Source organism: Sylvia atricapilla, chromosome 27 (genome assembly GCF_009819655.1).
Source record: "Sylvia atricapilla isolate bSylAtr1 chromosome 27, bSylAtr1.pri, whole genome shotgun sequence".
Taxonomy (NCBI): Eukaryota; Metazoa; Chordata; class Aves; order Passeriformes; family Sylviidae; genus Sylvia; species Sylvia atricapilla.
Window position 1 is genome coordinate 319,553 of NC_089166.1, and position 20,022 is coordinate 339,574.

At 53.8% G+C, this 20,022-nt stretch overlaps 2 protein-coding genes across 5 annotated transcripts in view; one reads left to right on the forward strand and one right to left on the reverse strand.

Annotated features, from left to right (window-relative positions):
* Positions 1-6,417, forward strand: part of MAP3K3 (mitogen-activated protein kinase kinase kinase 3) — a 34,985-nt gene extending 28,568 nt beyond the window's left edge. The window contains exons 17-18 of one of the 2 annotated variants that reach the window (XR_010745466.1): positions 2,347-3,079; positions 4,751-6,417. Coding sequence is in view for 1 of the 2 variants with exons in the window: in XM_066336905.1 (XP_066193002.1) it covers positions 2,347-2,575 (229 nt within the window). In the remaining variant the exon portion in view is untranslated. Of the gene's footprint in view, positions 1-2,346 lie in introns of both variants that reach the window. The other variant, XM_066336905.1, reaches the window with a different exon arrangement.
* A 2,169-nt stretch (positions 6,418-8,586) lies between these two features.
* Positions 8,587-19,447, reverse strand: LIMD2 (LIM domain containing 2). 3 transcript variants are annotated; one of them, XM_066336929.1, is made up of 5 exons: positions 19,255-19,447; positions 11,624-11,760; positions 10,280-10,324; positions 9,760-9,899; positions 8,587-9,306 (listed from the first exon to the last, which is right to left on the reverse strand). In XM_066336929.1, exons 2-5 carry the CDS (start codon positions 11,663-11,665, stop codon positions 9,147-9,149), a joined length of 387 nt encoding a protein of 128 aa, XP_066193026.1. In that variant the 5' UTR covers positions 11,666-11,760; positions 19,255-19,447; the 3' UTR covers positions 8,587-9,146. The 3 variants fall into 3 exon arrangements, with proteins under 3 accessions (XP_066193026.1, XP_066193027.1, XP_066193025.1); XM_066336930.1 differs by lacking the exon at positions 19,255-19,447 and adding an exon at positions 14,011-14,029; XM_066336928.1 differs by lacking the exon at positions 19,255-19,447 and adding an exon at positions 13,559-13,613.
* Between the last annotated feature and the right edge of the window lie 575 nt (positions 19,448-20,022).

Genomic DNA, 20,022 nt, shown 5'->3' on the forward strand with positions numbered 1-20,022 from the left:
AACTTCTGCAGGCTGTTGCAGTGTGAACAACCAACAACTCATTTAGTTTTTCAGGAACAGTTTCCCCTCATTCCTCCCTCAAACTGGTAGCTGGTTTTTTGCTTTCTGGCTGGTGCAATGTTTTCATCCTCCTTATGCTCTCAGGCACCTGGTGGAATTGTTGGGGTGTCCTGTGCAGGGCCAGGAATTGGGATCATGATCCTTTTGTGGGTCCCTTCCAACACAGGAGATTCTGGGATTCTATGATACCCCTTAGAAGAGCAACTGAAGGTTGTTTAGAGGGAGCCCATTCATTTACATATAAAGTGAGAGTTATGCTTAAAATGTACTGGAAATTAATAGAATTTTAGCCTTAAAGGAAAGATGCCTAAACCTGGAATAACAGAAAAGATCCGGGTCAGATCAGAAATGATCTGCATGAATGGAAACTGTAGCTGTGCTATTATTGGCATAGCCAAGGAACAGCCTCTATCAAAATGGTCTGGTTCCAAAATGTTAATTTTGGGGGCCTTAAAAAGGTGAGATTATCAAACTTAAGTAAACAACAGGGACAAAAGGTCTGGCTGTGCCTCCACAGTAAAGCAGGGCCTGTTTCCTGTACAAGCAGTGAGTGGAAACAGCTGAAACATTGTCTGCAAAGGGTTAAGTCCTGCAGACTTCCAGTTGGGATGCCTGGGGAGAGAGTGAAGCACGTGCCCTTCCCCCTGGGTTGGTGCAGTTGTGGATTTCCTCTTGGTGCTGACACTGGTCCATTCCCATCAGAGGGTCGCTGCCATGGGCCAGACTCCAGTTCCTACAATCCCAGTCATTCTTTTGGGGGGTCAGAATTTTCCAGTGCAGCACTGGTCCCAGGGTGGATGTGTATGGCCCAGAGGCTCAGAAACGTAACAGATCCACCCCCCTGGCTCTGTGCCACTGCTGCAGGCCCCTCTCCAGTTTTCTTTTTCCTAAATAGCAGAATATGTGAGCTATTTGTTATTGCTGGAGTGACTTGACATGAAAAACATTCCTGCTGTTTGCTGAATATCTTAAAGAAACCGGATCTGCTTAAACGGTATAAATCAGTCTAAACAATAATATATCCCTGCTTGCTTTTGAGCAAACCCCCAGCACTTCAGCACACATGGTTTGCATTTTCTGTACTCTCTTCTAGTAAGTCTGAAATGGCTAGCAAACTGTAAAATTTTCACGTTGGATTTTAAACCCTGTCAAGAAATCAGTATTGCATTATTCACTGCATTTAATCCCTTTCCTTCCTTGTCTTGGCAGTTGATGCAAATCTGCCTCTCAACATGTCTTTTCCTTGCATTTCACCTCAAAAGAAGGTTTAGTTTTAAGGGAGAGGAGGCAGTTGTGCCTTTTTAATGGAAAGATGTGATAAAAGCACGGGATTGGATATTAAAAATTCACTAATGGCTTTTACTTAATCTGTGGCCTGCAGGAAGCAATTAATCCTTTTTGAATAAACCCCAATCAGTGCAGTGCTACAGCAACCCTCTTCCCAGGGAAAGTGTTGGAGCCACATCTCCTCAGAAAGGTGGCTCAGCCATGTCCTCAGAATCATGTCCTTGCCCTGAAGTAGCCTGCAGAGCCCCATTAACTTTGCAAGGAATTTTTCCTTAAGGTAATGATGCATCTGTCCCACAGGGATTTAACTTACTGCCTTCCCAGTTCGGAACTGTTACGACTTCAATTATTTTTTGACTGATGCTTGGTTTCTTGTGGAGAATATATTAGGTTGTTTTTTCCCCAACGTGGGCACTTTGAGTCTGTGACTGAAAAGGGATTTTGCTGAGATGGCTTTGTGGGGTCACTGAGTTCTGATTCACTGAACCTTGAGTGTTAAAAAGTCTGTTTTCTGCCTTGCAATGCAGCAAATTGAGCCTCTGAGCAACCTGGTCTAGTGGAAGGTGTCCCTGCACATGGCAGGGAGCTGGAGCAGGATGGTCTTGAGGGTCCCTTCCAACCCAAACCATGCTGTGACTCTGGGATTCTCTAAGTGCCTTTGAGTTACAGCAGAGGCAGCAGCACCTCAAGTATCACCAAGATCAAACGGTGCCTTCAGGGACGTCCCACGGGCACCTCTTGTCCCCTGTTAACACAAATGTTTCCTGGGAGGAGAATTTGCGCCAAGGGGAGCAGGACATCTGGCACTTTCCAGGCAGTTCCCTGCCCTCCTGGCAGCAGGAAAACAGCTCTTGGCAGCTCTGGCTCCGAGTCGGGGCACACGCAGGGTTTGCTGAGCACAAACTCCCCCAGGAGCCCTTTCCAGAGCTGGGCAGCTCTCCCTGAACACTGGGCGTTAGCGAGGGAATTCTCATTTGGTTTTTTCCTTCTGCTTTGCAGGAGCCTGGGCTGCACTGTGGTGGAAATGCTGACAGAGAAGCCCCCCTGGGCAGAGTACGAAGCCATGGCAGCGATCTTCAAAATCGCCACCCAGCCCACCAACCCCCAGCTCCCCTCCCACATATCAGAACATTGCCGGGACTTCCTAAAGCAGATCTTTGTGGAAGCCAGGCACAGACCCTCTGCTGAAGAGCTGCTCAGACACCAGTTTGCACAGCTCCAGTACTGAATTACCTCCCTTGCTCGCAGCTCCCGCCGGGCTTTCCGTGCCCTGTCTTGTCTAGTTGCAACTGCCCGTCGTGGTGCTGCATCTTCAAAATGCCAACTCAGCTAGGCCTAGTCCTTTGGGAAGTTCTGCCAAGGAACTTAGGGTCTGCTCTCGTGCCTGATTCCTTCGTTTGCTGGACTGATGTTCATCCTGCCAACAGCTGTCCAAGCAGAGCTGCGTTTTTGCCCCAAGTTACCTGGATGTGACAGTGCAGCTGGCTGCGTGTTTTCTGCAGGCGCAGGAATGGGAACCTGACCAGTGTCCTCACTGACTGAACAGAGGAGAAAGCTGAACCCCAGTGGGAACTGGAAGAGCCCCACTCTTCAGCAAAACAGGAACGTGCACCAGCCTCCAGACCAGCTCTGTGTGTGGGAGTCCCTGGTTTTCCCTTCCTGGGGTGCCACAGGTGTCTCCAGTACCTGAATCCAGCAAAAGCCATGTGTCATGGAGCATGCACTCACTAGAGTATGGTATATTTTTCTTCTTGAGTATTCAGCATCTGAAGGTGTTCAGAAAATACTGATTCAAAAATATGTGAATAGTGTTATTTTATAATGAACCCATGGATTTGGGGCTGGGGGTGAGGGAGGTCTTTCCAGCTAAATGTCAGGATAATGAGACAAGCTTCAGCAGAGTGCAATCACTCCAGGGCCTGAGGGAAGGGCTCTCCCACTGACATTGGAAAATCCTGAGCTAATTCCCAAAGTTTGATCTGTCCCCTCATTAGGACAGTGTCAGTTAGTTTGTGTCATGCCAAACAAATCTGTGCTCCTGCTTCCTCTCTCTGGGACTGCTGGGTCCAAACAAAACCCCTCTGGAAGGGAATTCAGTGGAATTCAGCTTCCTCCTGCATCTGTCTCTTTGGCTGGTAACTTTTTACCATCCTTTTAACCAAAGATAGTCCCTCTGGTGCCCAGGAATTTACTTCTGAGTTTCTTTGAGCACATGGCCTAATGGAAAATTGAAGGTTTCTTGGGGAGAATTACCTGGACACTCGTTCTTGTTGTGCACAGGAAGCTGGAATCAAGCTCAACCTTTGCTGTGCGTTGTTTCAGTTACAGGTGTGCAAGTGATCATTTAAGAGTTCCGTAAAGGTGTTATGGCCTAACTTAAACACACTTTTGTAGGAATTAAGTCAAACAGGGAACCTGAGAAAATCTTTTAAATGGTAGGAAATGTCTAAAATTACCTGGAGATCCCTATGCAGGTACCAGCAAAACATAATCCAAGTGATTGTGCACTTGGAAGGTACCACAAGTCAGAGGACTGATTTGGGCACTAATAATCTTTATTTCACTCCTGAAAGATCAGCAGTTTTTAAGTGCTGGGGATTCATGGAGTGATTAAAAGTTATCTCTGAAAAATGAAACTAAGGAAAGCGAATGTTAGTTAACTAAAACACTGCTTTATAGAGCAACACTGAAGGTGTTCTGCTCTTGTATTGGAAACCATATTAGGGTTCCTCACACCTCCACTCTTCTCCCCATAAAAAAAATTGAAAATTGCTTCATAATGCAGTAAAATTAAGTTTTTAAGTGAATACTAATAGCAGGATAAGGCAAGTTTTAATGAAACCAAGCTCCTTCAACACATGAAAAATACTGTGTTAAAAGAGGAAAAAAAGAACCCTAAAAGCCCCAACCAACCAGAAGTCCTGAAAAGCTTTAACAATATGAAATGTTTTTTCTGTGCCAAACCCAGAGCAAAGTGTAACCAATTTTAAAAGCTCGTGTTGGTTTCCTTTCCAGGGTCCCTGCACTACTCCAAGGATGCACTGTCCCACTTGTGGGCACTTAGGGGATCCCTTTTATGAAAGCCCTTGTTCCATAATTTATTTAATTATAGTGAGAGCACTTCAGCTGAACTTTGCCCAACCAGGAACCCGAGTCCAAACTGTCCAGACCCTTGAGCTGGCTTCTGACTGCACTTCACTGTTGGCATGAGGGGAGGCGAGGGCGTGACGCTCCTGCTCAGGGTTAGGGAGCTTTTCAGCCCACTTTGCTGGGAATGTGGGATCATCCCTGCAGTCTGGATGACAAAAGTAGGGGGAGCGCCGCTGGGGAGCCCAGCTCTTCAAGCCTTGCAGCCTAAATATACCAAAGATTGGAGTCTTCATCCACTGCCCATCACTTGCAGGGATCAGGAGCACGGTGACATCTGTGGGGGTTCCACTCTATCCTTGGCTTGTCCTCACCAAACCCAGACCTTCTCCCGTGGTTTTCCTCTTGCTGTCCCACCCGCTGTGATCTGGGGGAGAGCAGGGCGTGAGGAGACGGCGGAACTTGTGTCAAAGCAGCTCAATCCTCAGGACCCGTTGTGGCTTTTACCTCACCCGCATCCCGGGAGGCGCTTCCAGAGCGGAGCAGGAGCACCCAGGACTGGCGTGGGCTCCGCGCTGTCCCGGAGCCCCCGGCCCTTCCCTGGGCTGGTGTGCCTCCTCTGAGCACAGCCCTGCACTGCAGTGTGTCACAGGAGGAGAGCAGTTGTCCAGTGACAGAGGACACGGGGCCAGCTCAGCCTGGCGCGCCCAGCCGCCGCGCGTCCGGCACAGGAACAAGCCAAAGCATTGCCTGTATGTTTGGAGATGCACTTTTATGAATGTAGTTTATATCGCTCTTTTTTAGCTCTTTTTACATCATGTAAACGGTGATGCCTCATATTTTTTTTTTTTTAATTTATATCGTAAAAGATCATATTTGGTGATTTTTATATATATCGACTGTTATGGGGTGGGGGGAGGCGGGGAAATAAATTTGACGCCTTTATGAATTTAAAAAAGGAAAAAAAGCAGCTGGTTTTGCAGAGAATTTGCTGATGGTTTATAATGAGTAGAGCCAAGCCAAAATGCCTCTTTGTTTCCTCACAGCCCTCTTGATTATGGAAAAGGAAGATCTGGATTCCTGAGTCCACTGCTCCAGTGAATAACTTGGGGCTGACATTGATACCGCAGGCTTTTAACAGCCCTGGCAGTAAAAGTTTCAAGTGGACAGAAATGTAATTATACCTCAGAATTGAATTATATCTGGCCTCTTTATCCTGGCAGACTAGGAAAAAACTGGGAATAAACTCATTTCGGGGAGAGTGGAGGAAGAGTGCCAGGCTGACAATAAGCTATTGTGTCAATTCCAAATGTCCTGTTGGATTTCCTGCTGTTCCTTCCTGGGAGAGATATGTAGAGAATATTGAGTATTGGGATCCCTGATGGAGGGTGCTACAGAAATGGAGAATTTTCTTTTTGACAAAGAATTTCTTATCAGAGTCCCAGTATCCTGAAGTGGTTAAAAGTAAACAGAAAAATGTCCAAGATTCCCATTGGAAAGGAACTTGGGGGAATTTGACTGTCCCTGAGGTAGTTAGGAAACAAAGTAGTGACATTTTGATCTTTGGTGTGACGATTCTGTGCATTCCAGGTTATTTGCTTGTTCTCCAGAAAATCCCATCTTTGCCCATTCTAGTGGCAGTTACATTGCATCAATTTGGATGGGTTTTTTGGGGTGGTTTTTTTTGCCTGATTTGGAATAATATTCCAAAGGACTTGAAGCTGCTCCAAAGAATTCCCACTGGCACCAGTTACCAACACAGACTGACCAGGAGGAAAAAGGTAGGTGTGCCAGGAGCAGTTCAAAAAGGAATAAAACGATTTAGTGTCACCATAAATGATGCAAAGCAGAGAGAAAGGGCTTTAACCTGGATTGTGCAGAAGACCTTGACCCAGTAGTCTCTATTTACCGACCGGGGGCTTGCAGTGCAAAGCCAGGCCAATGTATCATTTTATTTACAATAAAATTATCATTTATATGAAAGCCTGTTTTGGTGGCTGTCCTTTTAGAAAGCAAAAAAATCTGGAGAAAGAAAGCTTCTGGTTTTCAGACAAGTGGAAGATACCGTGAGCTCCCTTCCAGAAATGGAGGTTCCCAGCTGAAGTGGAGGAATCTGGGTGGTCTTGCATTGACTGCAATGGTGATTTAGGGCAGAACAAGTTTTATTGTCCCTGAATAGGGCAAGAGAATGGGAAACCACATCTCCAGCTACGTTCAGGTTTGGTTTTTTACAGCTTGCTGTGTTGGGAACAAACTGAAATAGTGCTGCTATAAAATTCATCTGTTTTCTTTGCTGAAAGGCTGTTTTTTTCCTGTTTATGCAGCTTCTCTGGTGTCACTGTCACTTAATCAGTGTTTGGGTGCCACTCTGTCCCTCGAGGAACTGCCTCCCCAGCCCTCACCACAACCAGCTCCCAGTCACCTTTTCCCAGGATGTTGCTGCTGTTGAAACACTGAAATATTTGTCAGTGTAAAATGTGAACAGAAGGGGGTTGACCAGCTGATATACAATAGAAACCCTGCACAGGAACCAGGCACGTGTGTGACTCCTGGGGCTGTGCCAGCACGGATGAGAACTATCAAGTGCAGTGGTCTCAGAACAAAAATGTCTCGTGGAACCACAACAAACCCCTCTGCTTCCTGACAGCCCTTTGGCAAAGGCAGCATCTGTGGGTCCCGACACACAAAGGGGGAACTCTATTACCTTCACTTTGAGCTGATGCTTTTCTTCTTTCCCCTCAGTGTGTTCAGTTTGCTTCCAATTCACATCTTGGCCTTTTTCTGATGGTCAGTTTTCTCCTGGACTCCCCTCCTGGTCACCCCTCTCAAAAGAAAGTAGCTGCATAGGAATTCTGCTTTCCATGAATACAGAGTGTGTGTTCCTAACTGGAATCTTCCCACAGTACACCAGATATCCTGAGCTGCAAGGGACCTGCAGGGAACATCAGCCCAGTTCCTGGCCCTGCACAGGACACTGCAGTAATCCCTGTTGTGTGGGGGCTGACAGGGGCTGGGAGAAGAGAATATTTGGAGCCTTGAAGGTAGACCTTCAATCCCCAGGTCTCCTGGCTTGCTCAGCTGGAGGAGCCTGAGGCCAGACTCCCCAGGGGCACAGCTCCAACCTCTGCTCCCCTGACCAGAGACAGGACCCAGGTGGGTGGTGAATGGCCTTTAGATAAAATCTCAAATTTCAATTTGGAGGAGAGAAGGAAGGATATATCATTATTTCTCTGGTTTAATGCTCTCTTTCTAGCTGAAAACCCAGCCTTAAAAACCTGGTGGTTTTATGCTTCTCTACCCCCCTAAAATCACCTGGCATTGTGAAAATGCTGCTCTTCCCACTGCAGCAGCCTGGGAGCTGAGGGAATCGGGACACGAGGCCAGCGAGAGGCAGGAAGCGGAACCCAGGGCTCTGCTTTCATTTTCTGAGCCTGCTGCAGAAGGAAGGGGCCAGGGCAGGGGCCCCAAGCTTGCAGCATCACAAACCCTCGGCAGGGCTGCTCAGGGGTGGCTTTTTTGGGCTGTAAATCTGCCACCTGTGGGGTGGGGACAGTCAAAGCTCTTGGTGAGGATGAACCCCCGAGAGCCTTGGCAAAGTCTGTGCACAGACCTGTGGTGGATGTGGGGTGGATCCAAGCCAGACCTGCTGATCCCCATCCTGCCCCTGGCAGAGCCACTGAGGGCACAAAGGCCACTGATGTGGAGGGGACATATCAGGGCAAAGGGGTGGATCTAATCCCAGGGGATCCACAGGCTGGTGAATGCCTTCTGAGGGTGATCTGGGCTCCATTTGGAAGCTGGTGGAAGGTTCCAGCTGGGCTGTGCAGCTCACAGGGCAACACTGATGTGGAATTTGAAATCCTGGTTCAGTTCCCAAAAACTTAGGGGCCCCAGGGGGAGTTTCTGGTCAGGGCCCTGCACCCTGGTCACCTCTGCCCAGTCCTCATGGTCTGCAGGAGCCCTCTGAGCACTCCCCAAAGAAGGGTGGGCTGCCTCCTTCCCTCCCAGCCTTGCTCATGCACAGGAATCCAGGAATACTTTCTGGATCCTGCATGGACACCGGCTCTTTCCACAGCACCTGGGCAGTAAGAGGCAGACCTGACCTACCTGTCCCACCTCCCCAGGCCCCTGGGAACACAGCACAAGACAGGGAAGGCTTGGAAACCTTGTATTACAAAAATAAAGGAATGCGTGTGAAGCTGCCGCGAGGCTCCAGCGCAGAACGTACCAGTCAAAGGTAAATATAAAAAAGAGACACTTAAATCATGGCAGGGAAACATCCTTAAGGCTGAACCATCCCAGCTGAACTGAGCTGATGTAAAAGAAGGACCCTCCTTATCCAATGCAGGGTTGGTGTGGCGGAGCTGGGAGCTCTGCAATGACTCACAAGCTGGAGAAGCCCCCAGCTCATCTCCTTTTCCACGGTGACAGGCCTGAAATGGATCATCAGGGCTGGGGGTCCCGTGGGGGGCAATTGTTTCTGCTCTGGTCTCACTGGGGAGAGGGGCCAGCAGAGAGAGAGTTCAGGCCTGGGGGCTGCACCCTGCTCACCTCTGCCCTGTCCTTACGGCCAGCAGAAACCCCTCTGAGCACCCCCCAAAGAGGGGGCTGCCCCTCTGCCCTCCCCCAGGTCCTGCTGTACATCAGCTCAGTTAGCGCCTGGCTCAGCTGCTCCGACTCTGCTGGGCTGCAGGAGCAGGGGCTGGCCCCACTCACGCCGACTTGGTGCCACTCTCCACCTCCTTGTGCACCCACAGCTCCTTGTGCTGCTTGCGCCCGAAGCCTTCGTCGTAGTTGCCTTTACTCTTGAAGAGCTGCTGGAAGTGGGGCTTGCAGTAGAACTCGCCGTGGAGCGCGGCGTAGCTGCCCAGGCTGGGGAGGGAGGGCAGGGTTAGCCCTGGACACTCAGCTGCAGCCTGGGGGAGTTGGGGACACCGGGACAGCAGAGGGGGAACATGCCAGAGGGGATCCTTGGGGCCAACAGCTCCCTGCCAGCAGCACAGGCTGTTGGGGGCTGCTGTGAGTGGAGATGGGGGGTCCCAGGGGAGCTCAGCCTCGGCTCCGTGTGCTCTAGAAGAAGGCTCTGGCTCAGCTCCATATTCCCCTGGGGCTGCTCTCAAGGGAAAGCATCTCTCCTTCCATTCCAGGTGGGATTTAGCTGACACTTGGGCCCAGGTGTGCAGATAAACCTTTCTTTTGCTGTGGTGGGTGGGCTGGGGGTCTCTGGCTACTGGCCAGGCAAGGGGCTGTGATGGGGAGGGCACTATCTGGGAGGGTCTCGGCAGAGCTGCAGTGACACCTGTCCCCACCACCAGGACAGCTCACCTGAGCTTGGTGTGGCAGTGCTTGCAGCAGAAGCAGGAGTTGTGGAAGACGAATTTATCGGCCACCAGCCGCTCCATGGGGTACACGGTTTTCTGGCAGGCAGTGCACATCTCCTTCACCTGCGCCTTCAGGCTGAAGGACTGGCCAAGGGCAGAGCACAGGGAGACAGAGGATGAGGAAGGAGTTTGGAACACCCTGGATCCCTCCACTGCCCTCTTCCTTCCCTCCACTCACTGGAGCACTGGGAAGCAGGAAGCAGCCCCATCTCCCTCACCCTCCCTGGGCCACTCCACTGATGCTGGGCTGGACTGGAGCTTGGTCCTTGGGCTTTTAGCCCTTCCAGCCTTGCCAAGAATCAGCAGGATCAGGCCCTGGCACAGGGTGCCCAGAGAAACTGAGGCTGCCCCATCCCTGGAAGTGTCCAAGGCCAGGCTGGACAGGGCTTGGAGGCACCTGGGATGGTGGAAGTTGTCCCTGCCCATTCTGGGATGATTCTATGATGCAGAAAAAACAAAAGTACCTTGGAGCGCTGCACTGTGCTGCCTCCTGAGCTGTTCTTGGCCTCCTAAAAAGGGAAGGAGAAAGCAAAATGAGAGCTTGGCACAGGTTTCAGGGCAGGGTCTCTCTGCACCGTGTCCCATCTGCAGCTGCAACAGCTCATCCTTTCCAAATGCGCCCTGCTCCCCCCTCAGCTGCCCCACATCCTGCACCCTCCCCAAGGCCACTGCACGGGCACCTGACAGCCACCTGGGTCCCTGACAGCCACCTGGGTCCCTGACAGCCACCCCAGGGAGCTTCACCCGCCTTGGCACTGATGGAGTGCTCCCTCCTTCCCCAAGTCAGGATCCAAGGGTCACTCCAGCAAGGTGACCAGCCAGGGCTGGCTCATCCCCCTCACTCCTTGCTCCCAAGGCTGGGGCAGTGTGACCCCAGGATGTCACCCTGCTGTCCCTGTGCTCCCTCTGCCTGCCCAGCACTGCCCCTCTGTCCCCCAGGCTGATCCCCCACCCCCGTTCCTCCTGCCTTGTCCTTCCCCATCGGTTCTCCGTTGTATTTTTGGAAACAGTTTGTCTAAGAGACGCACAGGAAGCTCTCCCCTGGCCGAGCTCCTCCTCAGACGTTTCCCAGCTGCTCTCACTGACTGAGGTCAGGGACCTGATTTTCCTCTCACTCCCCCGAGGCTGGAAGCAGCAGCCAAAGTCAACAGTGGGACATGGGCAGCAAGGAGGCTCCGGCCGTGTAAAACCAGTTGCATCCCTTGGCACTGGAAGGACAACCGCAGGTGCTCTCCTGGGGTTAGGATTTAATGTGCTGTTTCCAGGCTCAGCTGAGCAGAGCTAAGGAAAATGCTGCCTCTCTGGAGCTGAGATACATCCGTTCCCAAGGCTACGGCAATCCAGGGCCGCTCGTCACTTCTCGGCAGCCTCCTGGCCCCATCAGGCACACTCTATTCCGTATCTGATAGATCTGCCCTCGGGGAAGGGCCGTATCCTGTCCCAGCAGGAGATGTTCTTGAACCTTTATGTTTTTCCATCTCCAATCACTCCAGTCCGAGGCAGCCCGAAAGCTCTCAATTGTGCTCACGGAAAGCCATGGAAACACAAACAAACAGACAGCAGCTCCAGACAGCGCAGGGCGAGAGCTCCGGCCGGAGCAGAGCCTGGGGCTGGCGTCCAGCGTGCTCAGCAAACAGCACCTTCTGCTGGAACATCCCTGTCCCCAGCGCTGTCCTCTGAGCAGCGGTGACTGTGCCTTTGATCGCCCTGAAATGTCAGGACAGGAACACAGCTTCTGTGCGCAAGCCCCCCTCCCTGAGAACCCAAACGCAGCTGAAATTCCCACACAAACCACAGCGGGCACGTACATGACTTGGGGGTGGGCTGGCGGCTCCCGCGGCCTGGAACATGGTTCTTTTCCCTCCTCTGTCTGTTTAATCCCGAGCTTGAGCTCTGTGGGTCGATGTTCCCCGCGGAGGTGTCTGACACAGACCTCTTGCAACACCTGGAAAGGAAATGGCATCAGGAGTGGGGCTGGTTTCATCACCCAAACCCAGCAGCGCTGCAGGAGCTTCCCCTGGGGTCACATCAGCCTCTGGGCTGCTGCTCTGGGGGACACTGAGGCACTGGAACTGGACCGACAGACACGAGAGCAGGTCTGTGAGGGCAGCTGGAGAGTTTGGGCTCTGAACACCTGGAAGGTGATGGATGTGGTGGATGTGATGGAAGCAACGGCCAGGCAATGACCACGCTACAGGCAGCAGGGCTGACCCCAAGCCAAGGCAGCAAAAACAGCACCCCGGCTTTCACTAATGCAGCCACTAAAGGACTGGTGTCGCTGGAGGAAGGGCTGTGATTTTGGTCTAATTTTAGCCCAGAAAAGTCTTGCTGATCACAGCTCAGCAGAGCAAGTGACGGGGATTTTGTCTTCTCGAGGAGCACACGTAGCCTTGGGGCTGAGCCCCGTGAGCTGTGGCCCGTGTGATGTGCTGAGCGCCCGGGAGGGCTGGGACCAGCACAGCAAAAAACCACCGGCACAGCAGATCGCCCCTTTTGGTAAAAAAACGAGATAAAAAGACACTGACAACTCCTCAGGGGATTTCCCCCACCACATTTTACCTTCAAAGCACCCGTGAAAGATGAGCCCTGGTTTGAACACACAGGACAGAGCTGCAGGGTTGAGTGAACGCTGCCCGGGGAGGAGCAAAGCAGAGGAAAGGAGGGTGAAGGGGTGGCTCTGCAATGATGGGGATGAGCTGAAGCTGGAAAACCAGCCCCTCCCTCTGCCTGCGGCTGCCTCCCTGTCCTGCTCAAGCCCCTCGGCCTCAAATGGCCACCCCAAAGAGCGTCCTGCTGCCCAAGGACTGGGCTGGAGCTGAGAAAGCCCCAGGGCAGAGACACGCCAGGGTGGAGGGTTTGGGCTAGGGGCATCTCCTCAGTGCCCATCTCACAGGGACATGGGCAAACGTGTCCTGAGTTTTAGGGGGCTCTTCGGCTGCCAAGCCCCAGCAGCTGACCCCAGGCTTGCGTTACACCCAGCAAAGCACCTAAAATCCGTGACTGCTTTCAGAGCCGGCAGCAGGGCCTGGGCACTGGGCTGCCCCTCACAGCCCTGGGCTGCACAGCCCTGCATGGAAACGTTTCACAAACTCAGCCGAGCCCCAGCCCTGTTCTATCTAAACCATTTCCCGTCTTCTCTGCGGTTTGGTTGTTATTTCCTGCTCTCCGAGCTGGCTCACAGGCAGCTGCTGCCGAGCCCAGCATCTGCTGGGGGCCAGGGCCCAGCCCCACAGCCCCCCTGCCCTGGGACAGGAGCTTCTCCTCGTGTCCCCGGGCTCTGTGGGGTCCTACAGCCCAGCACAGCCCCTGCAGGGAACACCAGGGACCAGAAAACCTGGTGTCCCCACCCCAGCTCACCTCTAACACAGACACACAACCCTCCCCCTTTTCACCTGCTTTTCACCTTGACCCCAGCCTTCCTCACAAATATTTGTCCTCCCCCAGCTCATCTTCCCCCCTTCCCCAGCCACCTTCTCTCCTCGGTTTTTCCAGACCCTCCATCGCCTCCCTCTTGCCTTTCCCAGAAACTGGCTGAGTGGAAGGTGTCCCTGCAGGGATTTGGAATGACATTGTCCCTTCAACCCAAACCATTCGGGGGTCCTCTGATCAGTACACGATTACTTCCACCTACTATTTGTTTCTTTTCTCCTCATGCCCCCAAACCCCTTTCCCTTCCAGTCCACCCAGTTACCCCAGCCCACGGCCGGACGATTCCCCCAGCCCCGTCCCCTCCACGCACGTACCCCTGACAGCTCTCCGGGTCTGCAGCCCCTCGGTGCAGGAGCAGGAGCTGCTGAACTCCTTCCTGATGGAGGGCAGGAGGCAAGAGCAGAAATCTCAAAGGGGAAGGGTGTGCTGAGGCGATAAGGGAACCAGAACAAGTGAGAAACTGCAGGAGGGTTTTTAGGAGGCTCTCGGTGCTGTCACTGCTCTTCCCAGGAGCACGGGCTGGGGCCGGGGCAGCCACCAGCAGCCTCACTGCCAGGGGAAGGAGGTGACACGGGCAGTGCCCCAGGCACACGGAGGTTACAAAGCCTCCACAAGAGCTCAGCAAGCCTCGGGGCTCGCTGGCTTTGGGGGCAGCAATGTGACAAAGCCAGAAAGCCGAGGCCGTGCCCCACAGAGGAGAGGGGCACTGAAACTGCTGCATCTGACTGCTCCAAACCTCGGGTCCCCAAAGCCCTTAGCCACTTACAGAAGAGCAGCAGCTGCACTGTCCTCCTCTCCAGGTCGTGGCAGCAGTTTCAGGTTTTGGCTCAGGACAGGGTGAGAACCCCTTTTCCTTCCAGCCCCTCTCGGTCCTGCCCCTTGCAGCGGCCGGCGGGAGGAGTTTGAGGGGAGGAAGGCTACGCCGCTGGCTACCCCATCACAGAGTCAAAAGGGCTAAAAAGACAGCCTCCTGTATCCCCTCTCACCCTCCTCCTCCTCCTTTAACAGCCTCCCGAATCCCCTCTGACTAACTCCTCTTTTAACAGCCTCCTGCATCCCCTCTCGCCCTCCTGCCTGACCCCGGGGACAGGGAACATCTGGGCTGGCCCCCGAAGGCGATCCCCAGCCCGCCTGGGCAGGATGACATTTCCCGCAGCCAGGACGGCGGCCGGGAGCCCTTCTCCCTTCCCGTCTGCAGAGGGGCCCCAGGGCTGGCCCAGGGCTGACCCGGTACTGACCCGGTACTGACCCGTTCCGTTCCCAGCCCGGTGCTGACCCGTTCCCAGCCCGTTCCCGGCCCGGAGCCGGTGGGATCCTGGCCCTGGAAGCAGGAGCGGGGCTGCGGAGGCCGGGGCCCCTCTCTGCCATCTGGTTCCCATCAGCAGCCCCGGGAGGGGTCTGGTCACTGCAGGGATCGCTGCTCCGCTGCGGGAGGCTTTCCCAAAGGCAGAGCACGGCGTGGGGGATCCGGGCCCCTTCCTCCTCATCCTCGGAGGACGTGGAGCATCCCCAGAGCACAGCGAGGCGCAGAGGGGAGACACCTCGAGAGGCTGTCAGGGAATACGGGCTGAGGGGATGGATGTCCCCAGGATCCCCTGCAGGGTCAGTGAAACCCACACACAGCACAGCGCTGACCCTCAGCTCCGTGGCCATCATCCCTCTCAGCAGCCCAGTTCGGGGAGAAGGTGAACAGGAGCTGGAAGAGCCTGTCTCCTGAGCCTGGGAATCACCCAGCTCCCGAGGCGAAGTTTCTGCAGTCTTGAGATCTCATAGCTGCCCCACACCATGAAACAAAGTGTGGTGCAAAACCAGCACCAAACAGACCAGTCCAGAGCCAGGCACAGCAGTGCCAGGGAAGGGATGATGGAGAGCCCAGTGGCCACAACTCCCACTTTAGGAATCCCTTGATTCAGCTCCAGGTCTTGGCTCTTGTATGGCTTTGAGCCAAGCACTTGACCTCGCTGGTCTTGGGGACCCAGGGCAGGTCCCTGCCGGCGTGGCACAGGGTGGAGGAGAACCCAGACATTTCTGGGACACCTCTGCCCTGCTGCTGAGATTCCTGGGGATGGATCTGACCCTGCCTGACCCACAGCCACCTTCCAGCAGCCCGCTCCACTAATCCCCTTTCCATCCACGTTTGCCTCTTGAAAGGCTGCCAGTGGGCAGGAAATCTGCAGCCGAAATGCTGAGGGATGCTGACAAGGAATGGTTGTGGGGAGGAACAGGGCTGCCTTTGTCAGGGCAACAATGGGGGACCCACATTGAGGGGGAGCCCAAGGGAAGCCCCTGCCCACCCGCTCCCCTCTCCCACTTGCCTCTCCTGAGGTTCTGGAAGCACCAGGCCTGGGGAACTGGGCTGGTCCCTGCCCCTGCCTCAGGAGGGGCCCAAGGGCCAGAAGGATGCTACTGGCATTCACCTGCTTTCCAGAAGCAGAAACAGGCAGCCCATTCCTGGGATTGTGGCTGTGTTTAATGGCATCCATTAAAAACCATGTTCTGAAGGGAGTCTCTGCTCCCTGGGATCTCCTGTCTCGCTGGGAGTTCAGATAGAGCAGAGAAGCACAGCAGAAATCCTGCCAGGAGGATGAGAAGAGACTTTTCCAAGCAGAGACAAATTCTCAGTAGTGCCAGACAAAAATTGCAGGTTGAGAGGTTCAGGCTGGACATTAGACAAAAGTGTTTCCCTGGGAGGAACCTTGGAAGCCCTGCAGAAGGGGCTAATGAGGTGCAGTATAAACCTGGTGCAAACAAGCACAATAGGCAAACAGCAGCTCATGCTCCTTCTCTCCCCTTGCCAGCTCTCCCTTAACCTCTTCCATAAACCATACTCCACCTGGAATCACCTCCTGGTTTCCTACACAAATGTACACCCATTTGCCATTAGACATCAGTTCTTCCTCCATCATATATTTGCCTCTCAGTGGGATTCATAAAAAGTAACCACACTGAGGAGAAGCAGATTCCTTTTAGCCTGCTCTCAGATGGTGGGTGCTCTGTTGTCACAGCCACTGTGGTGGCCTGATGCAAGGTGAGCTGGTCTGGCAGCTCCACACCTGGGAGACCTCAGACCTTGGTATTCTGATACAAACATCCAGCACCCCTGAAAACTTCAGGCCTGATGTATCCTTACATCCCCTCCTTGCAGAAGAATCCAAGTGCCTTCCTTCCATTTTGCTCTCTTTCCCCTGTCTCCACCTAAAATAATCATTTCCTTGGGGCTCTATCACGAGGCCCTGTTGTTTCAGAAGTCATTTATCATTTCCAAGGAAGACACTGAGCCAGAGTGACACGACCTCTGTTAAAACCACCCAGCACCAGATTCTGCTTCCCAACAGCACATCTTTGATTACCCTTCCAGAACCTGTCTAGAAACCAACCTTGCCTTGTACGCCAATTAATGGATCTGTAATTGCCCGTCATTTCCTCCTTCCTCTAACACAGCCTCTCAGTGCTCCCTTGGCTGATTTCCTCTTGTGGAGTGTCACCTGTTACTCACCAGACTCTGGACTGGCATTTCCTATGGTGGAGTCCCCATCCCTGGAGGAGTTTAAAGGCCCCATCCCTGGGGATGTGGCACTTGGGGACATGGTTTGGTGGTGGCCTTGGCAGTGCTGGGGGATGGTTGCACACTATGATCTTAGAGAACTTTTCCAACCTGAAGGATTCTTTGATTCCATGGAGTGAGCCCATCTCTTGAGCCCCAAGAAACCCCACAAAAAACTTCTGCTGTTTCATCACATGCAGATGCAGTAAGAGCAGGAATGAGTCCATTTCCAGCCACTCCAAAGCACAGCACAACCACTTTCCATGGTCACTGCCTCCACACAAGCCCTACAAAAGCCACTGTTTGCTGTCCAAATGCAGATCGTGCAAGGAGAAAATATGACCAAAATCATACTGGTAGTTAAATCTCTCCAATATCATTCTTTTTGAGCTGCCCTGGCTGTTTTCAGCCTTCACCTCTATTCTATATTTTAGGATCCCAAGTGCCATAGAGCCCAGCATGGGATCTGGTTCTCTGAAATCCACAAGACTGCAGTGGAGCAATGAGTGTTCTGGGAAAAGTAATCCCTGGAGGGGGATATCAGAGCATGCTGAGGCATTTGTCACTGAAAACCCCGAACTGGACATATGGAGAGGGTTATGGGCACACCACAGGAGTGAGAAATACATCTAAAGTGTGCTTAACATTGATATTGCCATAATCCTTTTGTCCAGATTTAATGTTTTCCATCCCAGGGCTTTCACTAAGAACGAGGTAAGCACTGCAACACCCCCAGATGGCAGATAAAAATGGGAGGGGAAAGCAGACACGTCTTGGGGGGACATGGCAGCTGCCTGGCAAAACCCTGCAAGAGCTGAGGGTGGGAGAAAAGGAAAAGAAAAACTCCACCACCCTCCAGGACCAGAGGGGTAGTTGAAGGCTCACAAGAGTTACCCACTGAAGGAAACCAGAAGAGGCATTCCCTTCCCTTATGAGAAGTCTCATGGGATTTTTGCTGACCAAAAAAGGTCAGGAACCTGGTTTTGAGCTGTATAAGAATTAAGATACATCCAGCCACTTTGCAAAGCCCAAGAGGTTGGTTCTGACCCTCACCTTGGAACTGGGAATTTGTGTCTTGCAGGGCTCCCATTTTAAAAGGACATTAACACTGGGGCTGTTTCAGACTAAGCTTGGTCGATTGCCCTGCAATTATTTTGTAATCTACATTAATAATGCTGCAGATGCACTACTCCTGGCCTTAAACACACAACAGCTCAGCTGAGGCACCAGATGTCTTCCCTGTGAGAGCCCTCACACGACGTCTTTGGTGGACAAAGCCCAATTTTCAAGGCTGGATTATCAGGTTTTTTTCAGAACTGATACCCACACCATGAAAAAAATCAGCAGAAAATTGATCATAAATATGATCTACAAGGTATCTTAGCTTGTTTGAAGTGATCCAAGGGGATTAGACAGATCAGGCTGGCTCAAAAAACAGTAGTTACAGCACCAGACTGGGACTCGGGATACCTGGGCTTGATTCCTAAATCTGCTGCTAATTTTGGGTGGCAATGGATAAATAATTTCAATTTTTTTCCTGTTCCCTTTTCTCTCCCTCCCCTCGATGGAAACTGAGCTGCTCTCCTTTGTGCAGCCCTGGGAGATCCCTGGCTGTTAAGGGTTATGTCAGAGCCCAGGGCATTTGTGTTGTTATTAAATCTCACAGTCATGCAACAGCCTCCCCAGGGAAGTGATGAAAGACCTGTCGCTGGAAAGGTTTAAATGAAGGCTGGATGAGGCGGTAGGAGACACACCATCGGGAATTGGCAGGCATTAACGAAGGGGGATAAGGGAGTCGGGATCTAACAGGTTTTTCTTCCATCTCTGCTCTTTCTGATCAGCTTAATAAAATGGATCTGTCCAGCCGCCCTCCGGCACGTACCGCAGCGCACAACAAAGAGGGGATTCCAGCCCAAACGGGGAGCGGCAGCCCCCAAATCCGCCCCGAATACGGTCCCCCCGAGCAGCTGCAGCCAGCACAGACCAGCTCGCCCCTCCGGGCACCAGCCCCTCGCCCGGGGCTCGCCCCGATCCCCACCCCGATCCCCGATCCCCGATCCCCACCCCGATCCCCGATCCCCGGCCGGCTCCGGGAGCGCCTCCCTGCCCCGCCTGCCCCCGGCCCACGACGGCCCCAGACCTGACCCCCGAGATCTGACCCCCCCAAATCTGACCCCCCAATGCACCCCTCGGCCGAGCCCGTCCCGGGGCCGAGCAGCTCCCGGCGGTGCGGAGGGCTGCGGGCTGAGCCCGGGGCTGCGGGGCGGCTCCAGCCCGGCTTCCCCGCTGCCCGGGGCTGTCCTTCCCCGCTCCCCTCCATCCCTTCTCCCCGGCTCTCCGTCCCTCCGGCTCCCGCGGCTCTCCCATCCCCGCCTGGGGGGAAATCCCGATGGCTCCAGCCCCTCGCTGCCCGCCCCGGGCCCGGCATTGTCTCGGCGCGCTCCCGCCGCCCCGAGCCGAGCTCACCGCCGAGCGCCGGGGCCGCGCCCGGTGCCGAGGGGCCGTACCGGGGCTCTCCCGCCCGTGTCCCGCCGCAGAGGCCGCGGAGCGAAGGCGCTTCCTGCGCTCCCACCGCCGGCTCCGAGCCCTTTTATCGCGGGGCCGCAGCAGCGATTGGCTCTCGGCGTCGAACCGGCTTCCAGCCGCTCGCTCCTTTGTGTGCAGCCAACCTCTAACCCCAAACCTTCCCCGCTCCCCTGGGCTCGCAGCTCTCTCTCCCCGGTCGCCCGCAGCCTTCCCGATCCGCCAGCGCCGGCCCCGGGAGCGACCCTTCTGCCACGAGGTGCAATTCCCCCCGGTAATTATCTTCTCGGCCTCTCCCATGAGCTGCGTGTGCAGATTGGCTTCGCTCCAGGCTGTGGACACGGCCCTGGGCTCTCTCCGCGGGGCGCTCACCCTCCCCGTAAGGGATCCTGGAGCATCCCAAAGGATCCGTCCCTCCAGCGGCTGCAGAAGCCAAATTTCCCACACATGCACCTCAACTCACTGTTTGCACAGGAAGGATCCTATCCGGCAGCGGCAGGAAAGGAGGATTCCAGTGCTCTCCACTCCTCAGAGGGGCAAAACTGAGCCGTGATGGTTTCAGAAATCGAGGGTTTATTCCGTGGAGAGCTGATGAGCAGAGCACGGGCTGTGCAAGGTGAGTGGTGGATCTGCCGGAGCAGGGTCCCACAGGCCGAGCAAAAGCACTGCCTGGACTGTAAAGGCAGCTTCCCCTGGTGTTTGGAGGCTAGG

What these genes read in the sequence shown, in the direction of transcription:
- LIMD2 (XM_066336929.1), bottom strand. Translation starts at nt 11,665, where the DNA reads ATGTTCCAGGCCGCGGGAGCCGCCAGCCCACCCCCAAGTCAT. An exon ending in GCACAGTGCAGCGCTCCAAG is followed by an intron (nt 9,900 to 10,279) that starts GTACTTTTGTTT and finishes GCCCTTGGCCAG; the next exon opens with TCCTTCAGCCTGAAGGCGCA. An exon ending in CACTGCCACACCAAGCTCAG is followed by an intron (nt 9,307 to 9,759) that starts GTGAGCTGTCCT and finishes CTCCCTCCCCAG; the next exon opens with CCTGGGCAGCTACGCCGCGC.